The sequence below is a fragment of the Dendrobates tinctorius genome, unplaced genomic scaffold (genome assembly GCF_039654945.1).
Source record: "Dendrobates tinctorius isolate UK_male_01 unplaced genomic scaffold, ASM3965494v1 ptg000059l, whole genome shotgun sequence".
NCBI classification, from domain to species: Eukaryota; Metazoa; Chordata; class Amphibia; order Anura; family Dendrobatidae; genus Dendrobates; species Dendrobates tinctorius.
Window position 1 is genome coordinate 21378634 of NW_027361727.1, and position 19346 is coordinate 21397979.

The 19346-nt window shown below is 46.5% G+C and overlaps 1 protein-coding gene across 3 annotated transcripts in view; it reads left to right on the forward strand.

The window, feature by feature from the left end:
* Nucleotides 1-19038, forward strand: part of ACCS (1-aminocyclopropane-1-carboxylate synthase homolog (inactive)) — a 32293-nt gene extending 13255 nt beyond the window's left edge. For all 3 annotated transcript variants that reach the window (XM_073578553.1, XM_073578555.1, XM_073578554.1), the window contains exons 7-15: nt 2167-2264; nt 2454-2531; nt 3351-3451; nt 5958-6047; nt 6521-6566; nt 8001-8142; nt 8416-8558; nt 16757-16910; nt 17466-19038. In XM_073578553.1, coding sequence (XP_073434654.1) covers nt 2167-2264; nt 2454-2531; nt 3351-3451; nt 5958-6047; nt 6521-6566; nt 8001-8142; nt 8416-8558; nt 16757-16910; nt 17466-17746 — 1133 coding nt within the window. In that variant the 3' untranslated portion in view covers nt 17747-19038. The remainder of the gene's footprint in view (nt 1-2166; nt 2265-2453; nt 2532-3350; nt 3452-5957; nt 6048-6520; nt 6567-8000; nt 8143-8415; nt 8559-16756; nt 16911-17465) is intronic.
* The last annotated feature ends 308 nt before the right edge of the window (nt 19039-19346 follow it).

Sequence of the window (19346 nt, forward strand, 5' to 3'; positions counted from 1 at the left end):
TGCATAGTGTCGCCTCCTAGTGGACAGCAGCATAACACCCACGGTTCTGTGTCCCCCAATTAAAGGCTAAGAGAAAGAGATTTTACGGTGAGTACACAAAAATCTCCTTTTTTTTTCAACTGGGCAACAATTAAAATTCCAAATACAAAAAACATTACATCCCTGTGAACTCAGAGTACTAAGTAGCGACAGATGCCAGAATTATAATAAACATGGGCGCAAAGAGAGAGGTTTTTTTTTCTTTGTTAAACCAGAAATTGTAATCATAAGCCATAAAGGAATAGGTATATTCACTACTCTGTGTCACATATAAGCATCTTCCACACATTGGTTTTTGGGTGTGTGGAGTCACATAACAGATATGATAGGATAGAGTAATTCCTCTTGATATTTGGTTATGTCTTTATTAGTGATGAATGAACGTACTCGGATAAGGTGTTATCTGAGCATGCTCGGGTGCTCACCGAGTGACTTTGGTGTGCTCAAAAAATACGTTCAAATACCTGCGGCTGCATGTCCCATGGCTGTTCAACAGCCTCAACACATGTGGAGCGCCCCACAGGTCCTTAGGTTACTTGGTACCGGGCCTGTTAACTTCAGTGGGGGATGTCACGGTGGAGGTGACCCGGTCCGTGGCCCTGGGCGTCCAGTAATAAAATAGAGGAAAGTTGTGTGATGTTTAAGTGTGACGCGCCACCCGTGGTGTTCGGCAATTAATGGCCGCTGCGGTTTTTGGTCTCCTGGGGCTGATGGTGACGCAGCCAAGATGGTTCAGCTCCCCACGGGTGGAGCGGGGGCCCCAGGGCAAATATATTTGATTAATAGTTCAGATGGCGGTGAACGTTGGGGTGCAGAGAAATAAGAGAAGGACACAGAGAGGTGCAGTTTCTTTACCTTTTACTGGTAATTGGTTGCAATCCGGAGTACCACAGACAGGTGATGGAATGAGTCCGGCTCGCCTGGAGGCATTCAGGGGATCCACCTTGCCAGGTGGGGGTTTAGGACCTTCCTTCTGCGCTTTGTGTGTGGGTCTCCGCTGTATATAACTATGCTGCGACCCTCTATTACGTGATGGTTTCTCTAAACTGTACGGCTGTCAGCATGAGCCTATTCCACGGGTACTGTCCTTTTCACCGTCAGCCCCGGGCTCTTGATCTGCTGCCATGCCTTCAGGTGTTCAATATCGCTCAGGAACTTGCAGTCCCCTGTACTTCCAGATTCGGCGGCAGGACATACAGCTCCTGCCCACCCAGGACTCTGGCGTCCCTTTCTCTCTATTAGCGCTTTGCTCTGGGGTCTGCTATACGCAGTTTTTAATTTTCCCGGAGCCTCTTGTCTCTGCTCTTGTCCTTTTCCTTCTTCACAGATCGACTCTCCCTCACCAACTGACTGGATCTTCCAGAAAGATCCTTCACCTCAGGCTTAACTGTCTTGTCCTGAGCTCAGCTGCTCTTGTTTCCATGACAACTCCCCTGTTTTCTCTCACAGCTGACTGCTTGCTGACTCACTAACCCCATCTGCTGGCCAGAATTTATAAGGCAGCTCCCCTTGCTGACCTGAAGCAGGAATTGTCATATAATCTATGTTACCTGGCATGGGGGCCCCCCCTTCTGCCTCCAGGCATGACCTTTACCCCTTAGAGGAAGGCAATGTCACTGTGACAGCCGGACTCTGGGGTGTCACACATGCAGGGATTGTCTAACAAACAGACAATCCCTGCATGTGTTGCGATTGTCGAGCAGCCATGAGACATTCAGCCGTGAGTCCTCGGACATATTTTTCGAGCGAGACGAAAACACTTGGTTACCACCTGAGCATGCTCAGATAACACCTTATCTGAGCACATTCGCTCATCAATAGTTTTTATCATTTTGGAGACATTAAAACTATACGTTTTTCCTTAATGGCCAAAAGCTATTCTATAAAAATAAATTAACCCCTTAAAATCATGCCGAAAATGTAATGCTGCCCGTAAATGCTCCATGACAAATTTTCTTTTTTTGTGAATAGCAAAAAAAAAAAAAAAAAAAAAGTGATGGGGACTTATTAAAAAGATGCAGAATTACACTTTTGTAGTGTAAAGGCAGAGCTTGGCTTTATGGGCCGAGTGCAGGTAAGAAGCTGACTGGCAGATGAATTTCCAGTGATGTGATTATTATTTTGCAGACGCGATTCTTATCGCCACCCCTTTCTATGGAGGAATCACGCAGAGCATCTTCCTGTACAGTGGCATTAAATTGATGTATGTGCACTTAGAGAGCAAGGTGAGAAGGGTGCGGGATCAGACGACACGGGGACCTAAGTCCTAAGCGTCCTAGTCATGCGGGGGTCTATAGGTTAAAAATGGCACCAGATTGGGACCGTCTTGGACATGACCAAGCCCACTTGCTGTGGCCGTCTATTAGGGCCGTCATCCCTTACATTTAGTCATTTATCGTCCTCTTATTTCTCAGATCACCTCCCCAGGAACCCGTCCGTTCCAGCTGACCGTGTCGAAACTGGAATCAACCCTACAGACGGCCAAGGAGGAGGTGAGGCTTCCACAAAGGTTAATGTGACTTCAGAATGGGAAAAAGGATGGTGTGTGTAAGGCCTCATTCACATGTCAGTTTTTTCACATACAAGAAAAATGGACTAACTTTCATCAGTGTCCATTTTCTCCTATGCAACAGTCCGTGAAAATCGGACCACACTCAGATGCCATCCCAGTGGCGTCTGATTTTTTTCATGGACCCCTAGACTTGCATTGTCGATTATGATCCAACACTCTGATCAAAATCGGACATGTCTCCCAATCACTATCAGAGATACGAGTGCTGTCCGTGAAAAAACGCAGATAACGTTCGTACACAAAAACAGACTGAATAAGGCCTATGTGAGGTCATTGCTATATGGTTCATTGACAGCAAGCAGAGATCCTGAACATGGTGAGAAATCGAAACTCAAAGTTTATTCAAAAGTTGCAGAAGTTTTCCTGATAAGTTAATTAGAAGGACTGATTTTCAAATACTTTACTAGGTTGTTACAAAAAGTGCATCTTGCTCGGGAGGAATCGTCCTGTCCTTTTATTAGACAGACAGCCCATTAATTTGAATGTGACTGTGTAATGTTTCATTTCCCATGTGGAGGCGCTGTAGGGAAATTACACACTTTTTGGTTTTCACACAAATTGCAGCTAATTACTGGGAGTCACAGCACAGGGGTGAGGGGCATGTTCTGATCAGCTTATTGTCACTGGACCCTTCTAAGTAAGAATTGACCTTTTATTTCATGAAACCAGAAAACAATTTAAATATTGCAGCTTTGCAATTTATGCTGAAAATACACTATTGCCTATTACTTTCTTCTAGGGCACGATCATAAAGGCTTTGATCCTGATAAATCCTCACAACCCCCTGGGTGACATTTACTCTGCTACTGAAATGATGGAATTCTTAGAATTTGCCAAAAGGTAATGTGTATCCTTGTCTATTTCATTATATGCATACATTACATAGGTTATTATTTAGTTACAGCCTGTATTATACCCCAGAGCTGCACTCACTGTTCTGCTGGTGCAGTCACTGTGTACATACATTACTGATCCTGAGTTCCATCCTGTATTATACCCCAGAGCTGCACTCACCTGCTGGTGCAGTCACTGTGTACATACATTACTGATCCTGAATTACATCCTGTATTATACTCCAGAGCTGCACTCTCTTTTCTGCTGGTGCAGTCACTGTGTACATACATTGCATTACTGATCCTGAGTTACATCCTGTATTATACTCCAGAGCTGCACTCTCTATTCTGCTGGTGCAGTCATTGTGTACATACATTACTGATCCTGAGTTACATCCTGTATTATACTCCAGAGCTGCACTCACTATTCTGCTGGTGCAGTCACTGTGTACATACATTGCATTACTGATCCTGAGTTACATCCTGTATTATACTCCAGAGCTACACTCACTATTCTGCTGGTGCAGTCACTGTGTACTGTGATAAAACACTCCGGGATCGCCTTTGCTGGGGTCAAAGGTCACGTGCGTTCAGCATGAAACTCAGGCGCAGAGCTGGGATTCGGGTATAACTGACACTGGGTCAGGTTTATTAATGGTGAAAGCAATGCATAAAGAAAAAAAACATAAAACAAATCCTTGCCTGTCCGGCACTAACTAAACAAAGTACTACCTAACTACCAACTGGCGGGCTTCTCCCGTCCAGCCAAACCACAGTTGCAGTGGGCACTGCTTTCACTCACGTGTGTCTCTCACACAGACAGACTCTCTGTCTTCCCAGGCTGAGACACTCACACAACCACCTGGCATCCTTTTATATCCACCTCCCAGTATTCATTAGTAAGCAGGTGCGATACTGACCAGACTAGGCCAAATAGGAAAGGAATCTGGGTGAGATATACCTGCCCTCATCCACTATTCCCACATGATTCTCACAGTACATACATTGCATTACTGATCCTGAGTTACATCCTGTATTATACCCCAGAGCTGCACTCACTATTCTGCTGGTGCAGTCACTGTGTACATACATTACATTACTGATCCTGAGTTACATCCTGTATTATACTCCAGTGCTGCACTCACTATTCTGCTGGTGCAGTCGCTGTGTACAAACATTACATATCCTGAGTTACAACCTGTATTATACTCCAGAGCCGCACTCACTATTCTGCTGGTGCAGTCGCTGTGCACATACATTACTGATCCTGAGTTACATCCTGTATTATACTCCAGAGCTGCACTCACTATTCTGCTGGTGCAGACACTGTGTACACAGATTACATTACTGATCCTGAGTTACATCCTGTATTATACTCCAGAGCTGCACTCACTATTCTGCTGGTGCAGTCACTGTGTACATACATTACATTACTGATCCTGAGTTACATCCTGTATTATACTCCAGAGCTGCACTCACTATTCTGCTGGTGCAGTCACTGTGTACATACATTACATTACTGATCCTGAGTTACCTCCTGTATTATACTCCAGAGCTGCACTCACTATTCTGCTGGTGCAGTCACTGTGTACACAGATTACATTACTAATCCTGAGTTACATCCTGTATTATACTCCAGAGCTGCACTCACTATTCTGCTGGTGCAGTCATTGTGTACATACATTACATTACTGATCCTGAGTTACCTCCTGTATTATACTCCAGAGCTGCACTCACTATTCTGCTGGTGCAGTCACTGTGTACATACATTACATTACTGATCCTGAGTTACCTCCTGTATTATACTCCAGAGCTGCACTCACTATTCTGCTGGTGCAGTCACTGTGTACACAGATTACATTACTAATCCTGAGTTACATCCTGTATTATACTCCAGAGCTGCACTCACTATTCTGCTGGTGCAGTCATTGTGTACATACATTACATTACTGATCCTGAGTTACCTCCTGTATTATACTCCAGAGCTGCACTCACTATTCTGCTGGTGCAGTCACTGTGTACATTACTGATCCTGAGTTACCTCCTGTATTATACTCCAGAGCTGCACTCACTAATCTGCTGGTGCAGTCACTGTGTACATACATTACATTACTGATCCTGAGTCACATCCTGTATTATACCCCAGAGCTGCACTTACTATTCTGCTGGTGCAGTCACTGTGTACATACATTACATTACTGATCCTGAGTTACCTCCTGTATTATACTCCAGAGCTGCACTCACTGTTCTGCTGGTGGAGTCACTACATTGCTTATTTTATTCAGCCTGCGTTACAGAACTAAACTCTCTAAACATTTCCTTCTTGTTTGTTGTATGGGTTTTGCCATTCTGGAATAATTTTTTTACTCCAGCTTGCAGAATTATGAGTGTAGCTCTGGAATATACTAATGTAAAACTTTGGGGATTAACAATTGTTAACTCTACTATGCATTAAAGCAACAAACAGTCCTAGACGGGCGATGTGACCTGATGGGTTCCCCTTTGTCTTGCAGGAACTCTTTACACGTCATAGTGGATGAGATTTACATGCTGTCGGTGTTTGACGAGTCTGCGACGTTCCACAGTGTGCTGAGCCTGGACAAGTGAGAAGCAGACAAATGTTCTCTGCTCAGGAGCACAACTCCGCCGTCCTATTGTGATCCTTTCAGCCACGGCCAGCTGTATCCTTAGCGGATGCTCCTGGGCAGCGCTCTTAAGGCCCTCATACACATTAGCTAAAAGTTGTCCAAATCCGCCAAATTCTGTGGGATCGACCGACAGTCGTGGACCTCCTGACAGATGGAGAAGGATCTGGGATGTTACATTATGAGGGAGGTGTGAACGGCCGAGTGTTCTCGTCTTTGGTCCTGTTCACAAGATCCAATTTTTGCAGCGGCTATAATACGGCCACATTTTTTAGAAAATCGCGGCAATAATACCACATTGCGATGGCGTTCTGTAATCTCCACCTATGGAGGAGCTGAAAAGTAGATGTCGGCAGAAAGACCGCTGTCTAATGTGTATGGCCAGCTTTGGAGTCACAACGTTTATAATGATCCTGTTCTGTATGTTTTAGGCTTCCCGATCCTCAGAGGACTCATGTTATGTGGGGAATCAGCAAGGTGAGTAAGGTTGATCGATTCTTGTCATTCCTTCACCCCATAGAAGAGTTTCCATTTTTTTTTTTTCTCCCCTTCTTCCCCTCTTTTATTTCCCTGTCCACATAGACATCTGAGGGCTTGTTTTTTTTTTTTTCCGGGACGAGTTGTACTTTTGAATGACACCATTCATTTTACCACATCGTGTGAAAACAGGAAGAAAATTCCAAGTGCGGTGAAATTATGAAGAAAAAAAAAAAAAACTACAATTTTGACATTGTTTTCTGGGAACTGGTTTTACGGTATACATTTTGTGGAAAAAAGTACCATGCAATAGAATTCTTCTCATCAATACGATTGACAGCGATACCAAACGTCCAGGTTTTTTTTTTAAATTATTTTAGTGGTGGAAAAAAAAAATCAGAAGTTTGCAAAGTAATTTTTTGGGCTGTGTCACTATTTTCTGAGACCCGTAACATTTTTATTTTTCGGCTGATGAAGCTGTGTGAGAGCTTATGCTGCGGGGCGAGATATTTTTGTTATTGATACCAGGTTTGGGATAGATGTGACTTTTTGATCACTTGTTACGCTTTTTTTGTGGAATTGCGGCAATCAAAAAAAAAAATTACTTTGGTGTTCTTTAAAAAATGTTTTTGTTTATCTATCAAGTTAATTATTTTATGTTTTGATAGATCGGACTTTTCTGAATGCGGCGATACCATGTGTATTTTTTCGTTTCTTTAATAACTTTATTTTCAATGGGGGACAAAGGGTGGTTTGAACTTTTAGTTTTGTTTTTTTTTTCAGATTTTTTTAAAACATTTCTTTTTTTACATTTCATTGTTAATATTAGGCTCCTTAGGGGATTTGAAGATCGTCCCATCGCTTGTTCTATGTGCAAAGGTATTACAGCATCGCTGTGTTTAGTAAAGATTACTGTCTCCTTTAAATCACGGCCGCAGGCAAGGTTTCAAAGGAGCTCTGTAATGACAACAACGGGGGTCTTCAGAAGACCCCCCCCGGCTTTCATAACAACCCAACGGTGATCTGCAATCACATCACAGGTGCGCCGATGGGTGGAGAGAATGACGCAGATGCAGGCCGGCCCGTGTGCAATGCCGCTGTCAGGCAGCAGTATGTAACAGGTTAACAAGCGCCGTCGGAGCACCCATCTTGCAGCATTGTTGACATAAACCCTTTAAGAACATTTAGCGTTTGGCGTGCCGCAGAAGCTTTTGTCTGGGAGACCGAGAGCAGATACTAGTGCTACGTCCCCTTCCCTAGGATCACTATATAACTAGGCAGCTTTGCCATTCAGGAGCCCAGGTAAGCTGGGTGACAGCCTCTTGTATAGCTAGCCTCTTGTATAGCTGAACTTTTTATTCCGTCACTTTGCTTTGCATAACGCTGATCAGGAGTGTTAACGTTTTTATCCTCCATCTATTTCTCACCTTACAGGACTTTGCGGTCTCAGGAGTTCGGTTTGGAACACTTTACTCTCAGAATCAGGATGTCTGCAATGGTGTGGCCTCTCTATGTTACTTCCATGGGGTCTGTGGCCCCATACAATACAAAGTAGCCCAACTAATGCGTGACCGAGGTGAGATCCTAAAGGTAGACCCCAAATCACTGGGCACATGGCTGCTGCAAACAGAAGCCTTTGCTCTGGGGGACCTTTTACATCCATGCATGACCTAGACCCCTACTGTTTGCAGAGCCCCCTTTAACGAGTTGTGTCCTCCACCCGACCTACCATTTCCCCAAGTAGGCACCTGCTTTAAGGTGGCCATAAGCAAGCCCTCTTAGTTGCCCCTTGTAACGCTCTGACCATGGTCTCTGGTACTCATCAGACTTGTTCCCATGCACGATCTAGATTGGATTAACCAGGTTTACTTACGAGTGAATCATTCTCGCTTACGGGCGGCTCAGGCGTTTGTGGCAGATGAGCTCCGCTCCATCGGCGTTCCCTTTCTCAACCGTGGCGCAGGATTCTTCACCTGGATTGACTTCCGTAAGGTGAGTGGTAACTTTCCAATATGAAGGCCGGGTACGTTGTTATCATACTGATTCCTAGATATATTTGGGGAGCCCATAACCTGCTCCCAACCATTTCATTTCCTCCATGTTAATCTTGTGGGTGTTGAATTTCACATGTACATTAGGAAGGAGACACCGACTTTTGGAAGAAGGGTAGATATAGATATTGCCCAGCTCAATCCAAGGCTACAAATCACTTATTTAAATGCAATTTAAAGCCATTTTTTGCACGGTACAGCTATCCACTGACGCGTTTCGAACTCTACACATGTTCTGGACATACTTTTTTCTGTATTACACATCCTCACTCCTTATGCAACTGCAGGAATTTAAGATCACCGATCCTGGGAGTTTTCACCCTTCGTTAAATGCTGATGACCGTAATGTCTAAGCTGTTTGAAAGAAAGTGGGAACTACCCCTTTGAGTGACATAGTTAAATAATGAAGTTGGTTTACAATGGCGTCTAGCCCTGCCATCAATATTTGCCTATTAGGCTTATCTAGAGGGGTAACACTGACATGTAATGATGCTTGGTATACCGTGTGTTCCAAAGCATTGTAATGATGCATATAGTAGCAATAATATATGGACGGAGGGCACAGCCAAATTAGTCAAAAGTGGGTTCACCAAAGATATATTAAAAAATACATTATGCAAAGAACAAAAGAAAAGCAATATATCTACATATGGGAACTCCATAAAATGTACATAAGGTAATTTTTATTTATAAATCAATACCTGACACATACACAAAACAGCAAAAAACATTAAAAACAGATGAAAAGATGCAAAAAATTGCAATAATCTCAAATCATGAAATAATGATATGATGATACTCCCACAGCAGAAAAACCCCACATAGCAATAGTGACATTGGGTAAATATCAAACAAGCCACCTCAACATATTGGATATCACATCAATGTATGTAAAATGGTGTAGTCATACACAGACCGAAAGGTCTGTGTATGTGAGGTGTAAAAAGCCGCTATTCACAGCACCATATGAGCCAAAAAAGAATTAACAGGGCAAAAAAAAAAAAAAAAAAAAGAAAAAAGCCCACTCAATTGTTCAATACCCGACCCAATAAAGGAAAGCTTATAGACCCTGTAGATGCATAGGGACCAGACGATATTCAGCATAAAGATATATAATGCCAGAAAATGCTGGAAGCAGCTGGTGGGGTAAGGGAGTGGGGGGAGCAAGGCCCCACACGTATCGCCACACGCTGTGTGGCTTCTTCGGGGGAGGATAAAGCGCTTTCCTTTTTTGGGTCAGGTATTGAACAATTGTGTGGGCTTTCTTTTTGCCCTGTTAACTCTTTTTTGGCTCATATGGTGCTGTGAATAGCGGCTTTTTACACCTCACATACACAGAACTTTCGGTCTATGTATGACTATACTATTTTACATACATTGTTTGTGATATCCAATATGTTGAGGTGGCTTGTTTTATATTTACCCAATGTCACTATTGCTATGTGGGGTTTTTCTGCTGTGGGAGTATCATCATATCATTATTTCATGATTTGAGATGATTGCAATTTTTTGCATCTTTTCATCTATTTTTAATGTTTTTGCTGTTTTGTGTATGTGTCAGGTATTGATGTATAAATAAAATTTACCTTTTGTACATTTTGTGGAGTTCCCATATGTAGATATTTCTCGTTCGCCTTATTGGGGGACACAGAGACCATGGGTGTATGCTGCTGCCACTAGGAGGCTGACACTATGCACAAAAAAAGGTTAGCTCCTCCTCCGCAGTGTACACCCCACCGACCGGCAGGAAGTTCCTCAGTTCCTCAGTTTAGCTTAGTGTCAGTAGGAGGTGGACACGGGTCTTTTATTAGACCCCTATCTACCTCGTCATGCGTCGTTCCTTTACAGGTTTCGGAGGGATACGGAGTGAACAGTCACATCCGTACTCCCACAAAGAGACTATGAGTACGGCGTGTACTGCCACCCCGTATCCTCATAGGTCTCCGCGGCAGGACCAGGAGCCTCGCACAGGTGCGTGCCAGCTATACGGACGGTCCTTGCCCCCCGCCTCCCACCATCTCGCCTACCAGAGCCTGACGGTTGGATGAGGCGTGGATTCCATAAAGACGACAGACAGCGTGTGATTCTCAGGTACCTTTATTGTGGTCCCCGGCCTGGGTGAGTATGCGGTCTAGCGGTCCCCCGGCATTTTCATCCTAAGGCGGTCGCCAGGGGACCACGGTAGGGCCTGCGCGCCCGCTTCTCCCCACGGTCGCCGCATCCATGAAGGCAACTTTTCTTTCGGGCCTTGTTCTGCGCCCCCCCCCCCCCCCCCCCCGTTTCTTCTTCATCCCGGCAGGGGTATACAGGGGTCGGGCTGTGGGAAGCAGGGACGCGGCCCGGGGTTACGGCCCGGTGTTGCGGCGCATCTTCCGTGCCGACCCCCTGCTGACAGGCGGCCGGCGCTATTAATTTAGGCCCCGGCTTCATCTCGGGCCTACCGCTGCGTCGCGGCCACGCCCCCTGCCCCTTTCTTCTAAGCGGGCTTCTCTCCCGCCCGTCCTAGGCCTTCCCAGCCCCCTTGCCTCACACCAGCCTGCTATTGGACAGCGGGCGGTGCTAAGGGGATCTCTGCGGCGAGCTCCGCCCTTCTCCCTCTGGCAGCGCGCCCTTTCCCTGGTGGTCGCCATCTTCTCAGCCTGCCAGCCGGACCTCATTCCCTGCCGGATTTCGGTCGCTGGGCCTTTTTTCAGCCGGATTGGTTTGGCCTCATCCTGCAGCCAGATCAGAGAGCGTCGCCCTTGGGGACACCGGACCGTGAGTAGCTCTGCACCTGCAGACTGACACCCTTCTCTGCCTTCTGTCCCCCAACCGGCCGGCACTGCCTCTCTTTTCACTATGTCCAACGCTAAGTCTGATCGTACCCGCTCTGCGTCCAGCCCGACGCCGCTCAGGAGCCATCCATAGCCCCAGGGGCGAGTGAGCCCCCCATGCCGGGTTGGGCCTCCTCTCAATCACAGTCAGTGGCAGACCTCATCAAGGTGTCTCAGTCCCTAGTAGCCGTTCTGGACAAGTTGCCCTTGGGAGCTGCGGCGGGACCCAGCACGTCTCAGGACGTCCCATCTGAGCCAGCCAGCGGCAGTCGCAAGAGGCCCAGGCAGGACCTCCAGGCGGAGTCCTCCCCTCGTCCTAACTCTCCCCATAGTCCCCAGCAGTCTCCCTCTCGGGCCTCCTCCCCCGAGTCAGGCGAAGCGCTTTTGGAATCGGAAGGGGTCTTAGAGCTGGATTCGGACCAGGATGCGAACATGAAGGTTACGGTGCAAAACCTCATTGCCGCGATTCACCATACCTTTGACATCGCTGACGCCCCTGCGAAATCCTCAGATCAGGAGGTTTCGTCCAGACGGGCGGAAACACCATCCGGGGTGTTTCCCTTCCATTCTGAGTTTGGAAAGATTTTTACAAAGGAGAGAGAAGATCCGACCAGACGCTTTCAAAGAGGAAAGCGTCTCGGCGTGCTGTACCCGTTTGCTAAAGAGCTCACGGACAACTGGGCCGCTTCTCCCTCGGTGGACCCTCCCGTGTCCAGACTTTCTAATAATACGGTCCTTCCGCTGTCAGGTGTGGCGTCGCTAAAAGATTCTAATGATAGAATCTCTAGCAAAATCTGCCTTCGAAGCGGCATCAGCAGCGGTATGTCCAGTCTTTGTTTCTTCTTGGGCAGCAAAGACCATATCCACTTGGGCAGATGACCTTCGGCAGGGCATTCTGGATAAGGCACGACCAGAGCATTTGGCCGATCTCGCCAATCAGATTTCCCATGCGGGGGATTATCTGCTTTCTGCCTCCTTGGATGCCGCATCTTGCGCAGTTCAGGCGTCAAGTAACATCGTGGCAATCCGACGTACAATTTGGCTCAAGGCCTGGCAGGCGGACTTGTCCTCTAAAAAGTCTCTGACCAATCTGCCTTTTCAGGGAGTGCGTCTCTTCGGATCACAATTGGATCAGATTATTAAGGACGCTACTGGAGGTACGAGTTCTCTTCTCCCCTCCAAGCCTCGCAGACCTCCTCCAAGGCGTCAGTTTCGTCCCTGTCGGAATTTCCGCCGTTACAATACGGCGGAAAACCCTTCCAACCAGCAAAGGCCACAGGCACGTCAGGAAAGAAAGAAGGTTTCCTTCAGGCCCACTCCGTCCTGGCGGTCCCACTCTTCCCAGGGAAGACCGTCCAGATCTAGATCTGGACGGTCTACGTCCGCATGACTACCATCGGTCTCCCGTGGGTCCCTTCCAATTGGGAGGTCGACTTCTCTTCTTCAGCGACGTCTGGCTCGCCTCAGTAGAGGACGCTTGGGTCAGAGAGGTTGTATCAACAGGATACAAAATAGAGTTCATTTCTCTTCCACGGGATCGTTTCTTACAATCCCGTCCGCCGAGGGATCCGGCCTTGGTCCCGGGGTTCGGCCATCGCCTCTCTTCTCAGTTCCGGGGTGATTGTGCCCGTTCCCAAATCGGAACGCTTCACAGGGTTTTATTCAAACCTGTTTGTGGTGCCGAAAAAGGATGGGACAGTTCGACCCATCTTGGATCTCAAGTTACTCAACAAGAGAGTTCGCCTTCGCCACTTCCGGATGGAGTCAGTTCGCCCGGTAACTGCTTCCATGGAGGAGCAGGAATTCATGGGTTCCATAGACATCCAAGATGCCTATCTACATGTGCCCATATTTCCCGGACATCAGAAGTTCCTGCGGTTTGCGATTCTTCACGAACATTACCAGTTCGTCGCGCTTCCTTTCGGGCTCGCCACCGCTCCCAGAGTCTTCACGAAGATTATGGCAGCGTTGATGGCCTTGTTGAGGATCAGAGGTCTCGTTCTTTTTCCGTACCTCGACGATATCCTGATCAAGGCCCCCTCCTTTCAACAGGCCCGCCTAAGTGTGGCGATCGTTCTAGACACCCTGTCCAGTTTTGGGTGGATCGTCAACCGGGAAAAGTCCTGTCTGGTCCCTACTCAACGCCTAGTGTTTCTGGGCCTTCTGTTCGACACTCGTCGGTCAAGGGTATTTCTCCCACAAGACAAGATTCTTTCCCTGCAGCAGGGCGTGCGATCATTACAGATCACACGATTTCCATCCCTCAGGTCAGCCATGAGGGTCCTGGGGAAGATGGTGGCGGCGATAGAGGCAGTTCCCTTTGCCCAATTTCACACCAGGCCACTCCAGCAGGCCATTTTGTCCAGGTGGAACAGGTCGGCTCTGTCTCTGGATCGTCCGGTTCGCCTTTCCTGCCGCATCAGGCGGTCTCTCAACTGGTGGTTGACGTCTCCCCTCATTCTCTTGGGGCGGTCTTTTCCCGTTCACTGGCAGATTGTCACTACGGACGCCAGCCTCATCGGCTGGGGTGCAGTGTTCCGCAATCACACTGTTCAGGGTCGATGGTCGACTCAGGAATCAGCTCTGCAGATCAATGTCCTAGAGATACGGGCGATCCATCTAGCTCTCGTCCACTGGGAAAGGCGCCTCAAGGGCCTGCCTGTCAGGATTCAGACAGACAATGCCACAGCGGTGGCGTATATCAACCGCCAAGGGGGACACGGAGTGTCTCAGCCCTGGCGGAAGTGTCCAGAATTCTTCAATGGGCAGAGACCTTTGTTCTAACGATTTCCGCGGTTCACATTCCCGGCGTGGACAACTGGGCCGCCGATTTCCTCAGCCGCGAGAGTCTCGCGGCAGGGTAATGGTCCCTACATCCGGAGGTGTTTCATCTGCTCTGCCGTCGGTGGGGAACCCCGGATGTAGACCTCATGGCATCTCGCCTCAACAGGAAAGTACCACAATTTGTGTCCAGGTCTCGGGACCCTCTGGCAGTGGGCGCCGATGCTCTGGCCGTCCCTTGGTCACAGTTCGTGCTCCCCTACCTGTTCCCTCCTCTGCCTCTTCTTCCCAAGTTGTTGAAGAAAATCAAAGCAGAGGGGATTCCAGTCATCCTCATCGCCCCGAATTGGCCCAGAAGGTCTTGATTCGCAGACATTGTCAACCTTCTCGCGGACGCCCCCTGGAAGCTTCCCGACGGGCAGATCTGCTGTCTCAAGGCCCGATTTGCCACCCCAATTCTCGGTCGCTCAATTTAACGGCGTGGCTGTTGAGACCGAGGTTTTGAGACGGGCAGGAATCTCTGATCGGGTAATTCATACCATGATCCGCGCCAGAAAGCCTTCTTCTTCGAAGATCTATTACCGTACTTGGAAAGCCTATTTCTCCTGGTGTGAGGCCAATGACATCGCGCCCTTGGTTTTTTCGCTCCCTTCTATTCTAGCATTTCTTCAGGCAGGGCTGGATGCGGGGCTTGCTCTCAGTTCCTTGAAGGGTCAAGTTTCGGCACTGTCCATTTTATTTCAGAAAACGCTGGCCTCCCGGCCCCAGGTCAAAACCTTCCTCCAGGGTGTGGCTCACACGGTTCCTCCGTACCGAGCTCCCGTGGATCCTTGGGATCTTAATTTGGTTCTTCAGGTTCTGCAGGGTCCTCCTTTTGAACCTCTCAGGGACGTTTCCCTTTCCCTCCTTTCTTGGAAAGTGGCCTTTCTGGTGGCCATTACCTCCATCCGGCGCGTGTCGGAATTAGCGGTACTTTCTTGCCGCTCTCCTTTTTTGGTCCTTCATCAGGACAAGGTAGTTCTGCGGCCTCCGCCCTCTTTTCTTCCGAAGGTGGTATCTTCGTTTCACCTCAATGAGGACATTGTTCTGCCGTCCTTCTGCCCGAGCCCAGCTCACCCTCGGGAGCGGTCTTTGGACAAGCTGGACCTAGTCAGGGCATTGAGAGTCTATCTAGCCCGGACGACTTCCTTGTGGAAGTCAGACTCTCTGTTCATCACCCAGCCTCAAAGGCCACTATTGCGCGCTGGATCAGATCGGCAATTTTGGAGGCATACCGGGTCAAGCATCGAGTGGCCCCTCCAGGGATCAGAGCGCACTCTACCCGGGCGGTGGGTGCCTCCTGGGCGGTGCGCCACAGAGCTTCCGCGCTGCAGCTTTGCAATGCTGCAACGTGGTCATCGGTTCACACCTTTGTGAAATTCTACAGGGTCCACACCTACGCTTCGGCGGACGCCAGCCTATGTAGAAGGATTCTGCAGGCTGCGGTGGCGAGTCCACTGGCCTGATGGAAGTTTGTTTCCCACCCCAGGGACTGCTTTGGGACGTCCCATGGTTTCTGTGTCCCCCAATAAGGCGAACGAGAAAACAGGATTTTTTTGGGTTGCTTACCGTAAAATCTGTTTCTCGGAGCCTTCATTGGGGGACACAGCACCCTCCCATGTTCTACAACTCCTGTTCGTTTGTCGGTTTGTTACAGTTGAGTTGTTTGTTCTACTTTCAATCTATTCTGTTACTTCTCCTACTGCTTTCTCACTAACTGAGGAACTTCCTGCCGGTCGGTGGGGTGTACACTGCGGAGGAGGAGCTAACCTTTTTTTGTGCATAGTGTCAGCCTCCTAGTGGCAGCAGCATACACCCATGGTCTCTGTGTCCCCCAATGAAGGCTCCGAGAAACAGATTTTACGGTAAGCAACCCAAAAAATCCTGTTATTGCTTTTCTCTTTTGTTCTTTGTATAATGTATTTTTGAATATATCTTTGTGAACCCACTTTTGACTAATTTGGCTGTGCCCTCCGTCCATATATTATTGCTACTATATGCATCATTACAATGCTTTGGAACACACGGTATACCAAGCATTATTGCATGTCAGTGTTACACCTCTAGATAAGCCTAATAGGCAAATATTGATGGCAGGGCTAGGCGCCATTGTAAACCAACTTCATTATTTAACTATGTCACTCAAAGGGGTAGTTCCCACTTTTTGTACATTTTGTGGAGTTCCCATATGTAGATATATTGCTTTTCTCTTTTGTTCTTTGTATGATGCATATAGTAGAAGATAATCCTCTGCCATATGCATCGACAGATTGAAATTTGCTGTCTTGTGTCATAGATTTGTCAGCAGCAGGATCAAACACAGCTCAGCTACGAGTTTACTGCACTTTGTGAAAAATAATGCAGTAGTAGGAATCAGTTAGATCTACCCCAAAAAGTTGCTCTTTAGAATTTCAACTCAAAAAAGAAAATTAAAAGGTGGTTGTTGGAACGTGAGAATGAACAAGGTAAGTAACTATTTTGTGGTCACTTCTGATGTTTTCTGCAGTATCTGAGGGCTCCGACCTTTGAGGAAGAAGTTTCCCTTTGGAGGGACTTTCTGGACAACAAGGTTCTTTTGTCTTGTGGTAAAGCCTTTGAATGCTCGGAGCCCGGCTGGTTCAGAGTGATATTCTCAGACAAGACCCACCGACTGCAGCTGGGTAAGTGCTCGCGGATGCTTGGCTTACTTTGTGCCGGTATTTTGCTCCAATTTTATTTATTTATTTTTTTAAAAGCAAGCCATACCTTTTTTGCTATACCACACCCTCATGTCGAATAAATCAGGGAAAGTGTTTTTAAATATAAGAAATGTGTTGTCAATCATATCCGTAGTGTTTTTTTTTTTTTTTTTTTTCTTTTTTTTTTTATTAATCGCATGTATTTGGGGGTTAAAAAAAAAATAATTTTTGCATTTGAGTTTCAAATTTTGTACCGTTTGACTTCTACAGGCTCTTTGTTTCCCTGCACATCTAAAGGGGTAGTCCCATCTCCCAAATACTTTCCTAATCTTTAGTAGGTGTAGTAATAACAATATTACCAAATATCTCCAATTATAAATGTAGTATAGTTCTTCTGATTTGCTATGCTGCTTAAGTTGTGTTTGGACCACAATAAAACCATAGCAGGGTCCGTTCTAAGTTTGGGTTATGGCATCCTATATTTTCTGTGTACCGTTTCCATCTGACTATCCACCATTCATTATTTCCTCCTCTTAGGAATGCAGCGGATCCGCAAGGTGCTAGAAAGGAGGGAGAAAGAGCTTCAGATGGAAAAGCAGAGCCCCGTCGAGGAAGACGGCAAAGCTGACAGCACGGACGAGGTCATCTATGTGTCCAGCCACCACGAACCTTCCAGCTCCAACCTGAGCAATCTCATCGTTCAGCTCCAGGATCAGATGCGTTCGTCCGACTGGCTGCAGCAAAACACTGCCGAAAACTTTGCGCAACAACACCCGGAGGTTTTCCAAGTATACAGCAAATATGTGGGAAAGCAATGAGGAAAATGGGGGTCACGGTGGTCATCTCCTACTGTCTGAGGCCTGAGCACAAAGTCTATTTTGATGCTTCCATCTTATATGGGGTATATTGGATTGGTCTCAATTGGAAACCAGTTAGGCGTCGCTGGGTTCCAGTTGCTGCTCCCATATGTGGCTATATAAATGTGGCGGCCGTACTATGGAAGACGTAAAGCACCAACATAGCGGATGGGCAGTACAATGGTCCTGCACGGTTTCTGGGGACTCTTCTTTTATCATTGGGACCAAATAACTGGAATTGTAACCAAAAAGAATCAGTAGCACTTAATGTACTGTGTATTTTACACATTTTTCTGTAACTTTCGCTATGACCCCGGCTCGTGCTATATTCTCCTGTATTCAGTCTGGTTTTGGGTTTTTTTCAGTGCAGGAAATAGTTACGGAGCCATGATAGAATAATAATGTGATTTATATGTTCTTTACTTTTCTTTGTATCTGAATAAGTCACCTTAAAGCTCGATTGGAGGGAAGATTTACTCCGAGAAGCGCACGACATACATATCGATCACAGACATAATTACGTCACTCAGCGTCAATCTGCTGCTTATAAAGACGGCACAATAGTATCATGGGTTAAAATGCCAAAGGTTAATGGATCGCTCCATTTCTTTATAAAGGTTTGGTGATAATTCATCACGGGTCACCCAATTTTGGGAAAGTATATACCAGACTGGAAAGGAAGATTAATAAAAGCAGCGAAAATACAGGGTGGGCCATTTATATGGATACACCTTGGTGGGCCATTTATAAAGTTGGATCCAAAATGGCCGTCATGGTCACCACCCATCTTGAAAAGTTTTCCCCCTCCCATATACTAATGTTCCACAAACAGGAAGTTGATATCACCAACCATTCCCATTTTATTTAGGTTTATCCATATACATGGCCCACCCAGGTTTATCCATATACATGGCCCACCCTGTAGATGTAAGTGTATGGAAGATAAGAAAGACAATTGAATTATTGATTTAATTTGTAGAAAATTTTCTTCTGGATACTTGAGGATTCAAGTCAATTACATTTTTACTTTTTTTTTTTTTTCCTCCTCCCATGTATTCCAGTGCTATGAACATCATAGATGAGTGCATTACTGTCTACAGTAGCACCGAATGCAAACCGGCTGGAGAAAATAAAAGAGATCTGAGCTTGGGATAACGCACGCTGTAGGATGTGGGACTCTTTAAAGAGGTTGTCCACTTTCACCTGTTTTTTGATGATGTAAAAATAAAAATCTTGCTCAATAAGGCTCAAAACAGACCTGTCATTAAGGGGTTAAAGTCAGTTTACTGAAAGGGAATAATCCTAATGGGCAAAGAAAAAAATTCTGTCTGCTTTGCAGAATGTGGTACTTTTTTTTTTTTTCCCCCCCATCTGTGACTTCTACATACATCATTCATGCGTGAGGAAGCTTGACTGTCAGATGTTTCCTACCTTCCTTGTGTCCTACAGTTATGTTTCTTTACATTTGAGTGTCAGATACAATCTTCTCATACACCGTAACCCTTTGTTTTTGTTTTTTTTTCTTCTGTGACATTACTTTTATCTGCTTCAGTATTAAGAA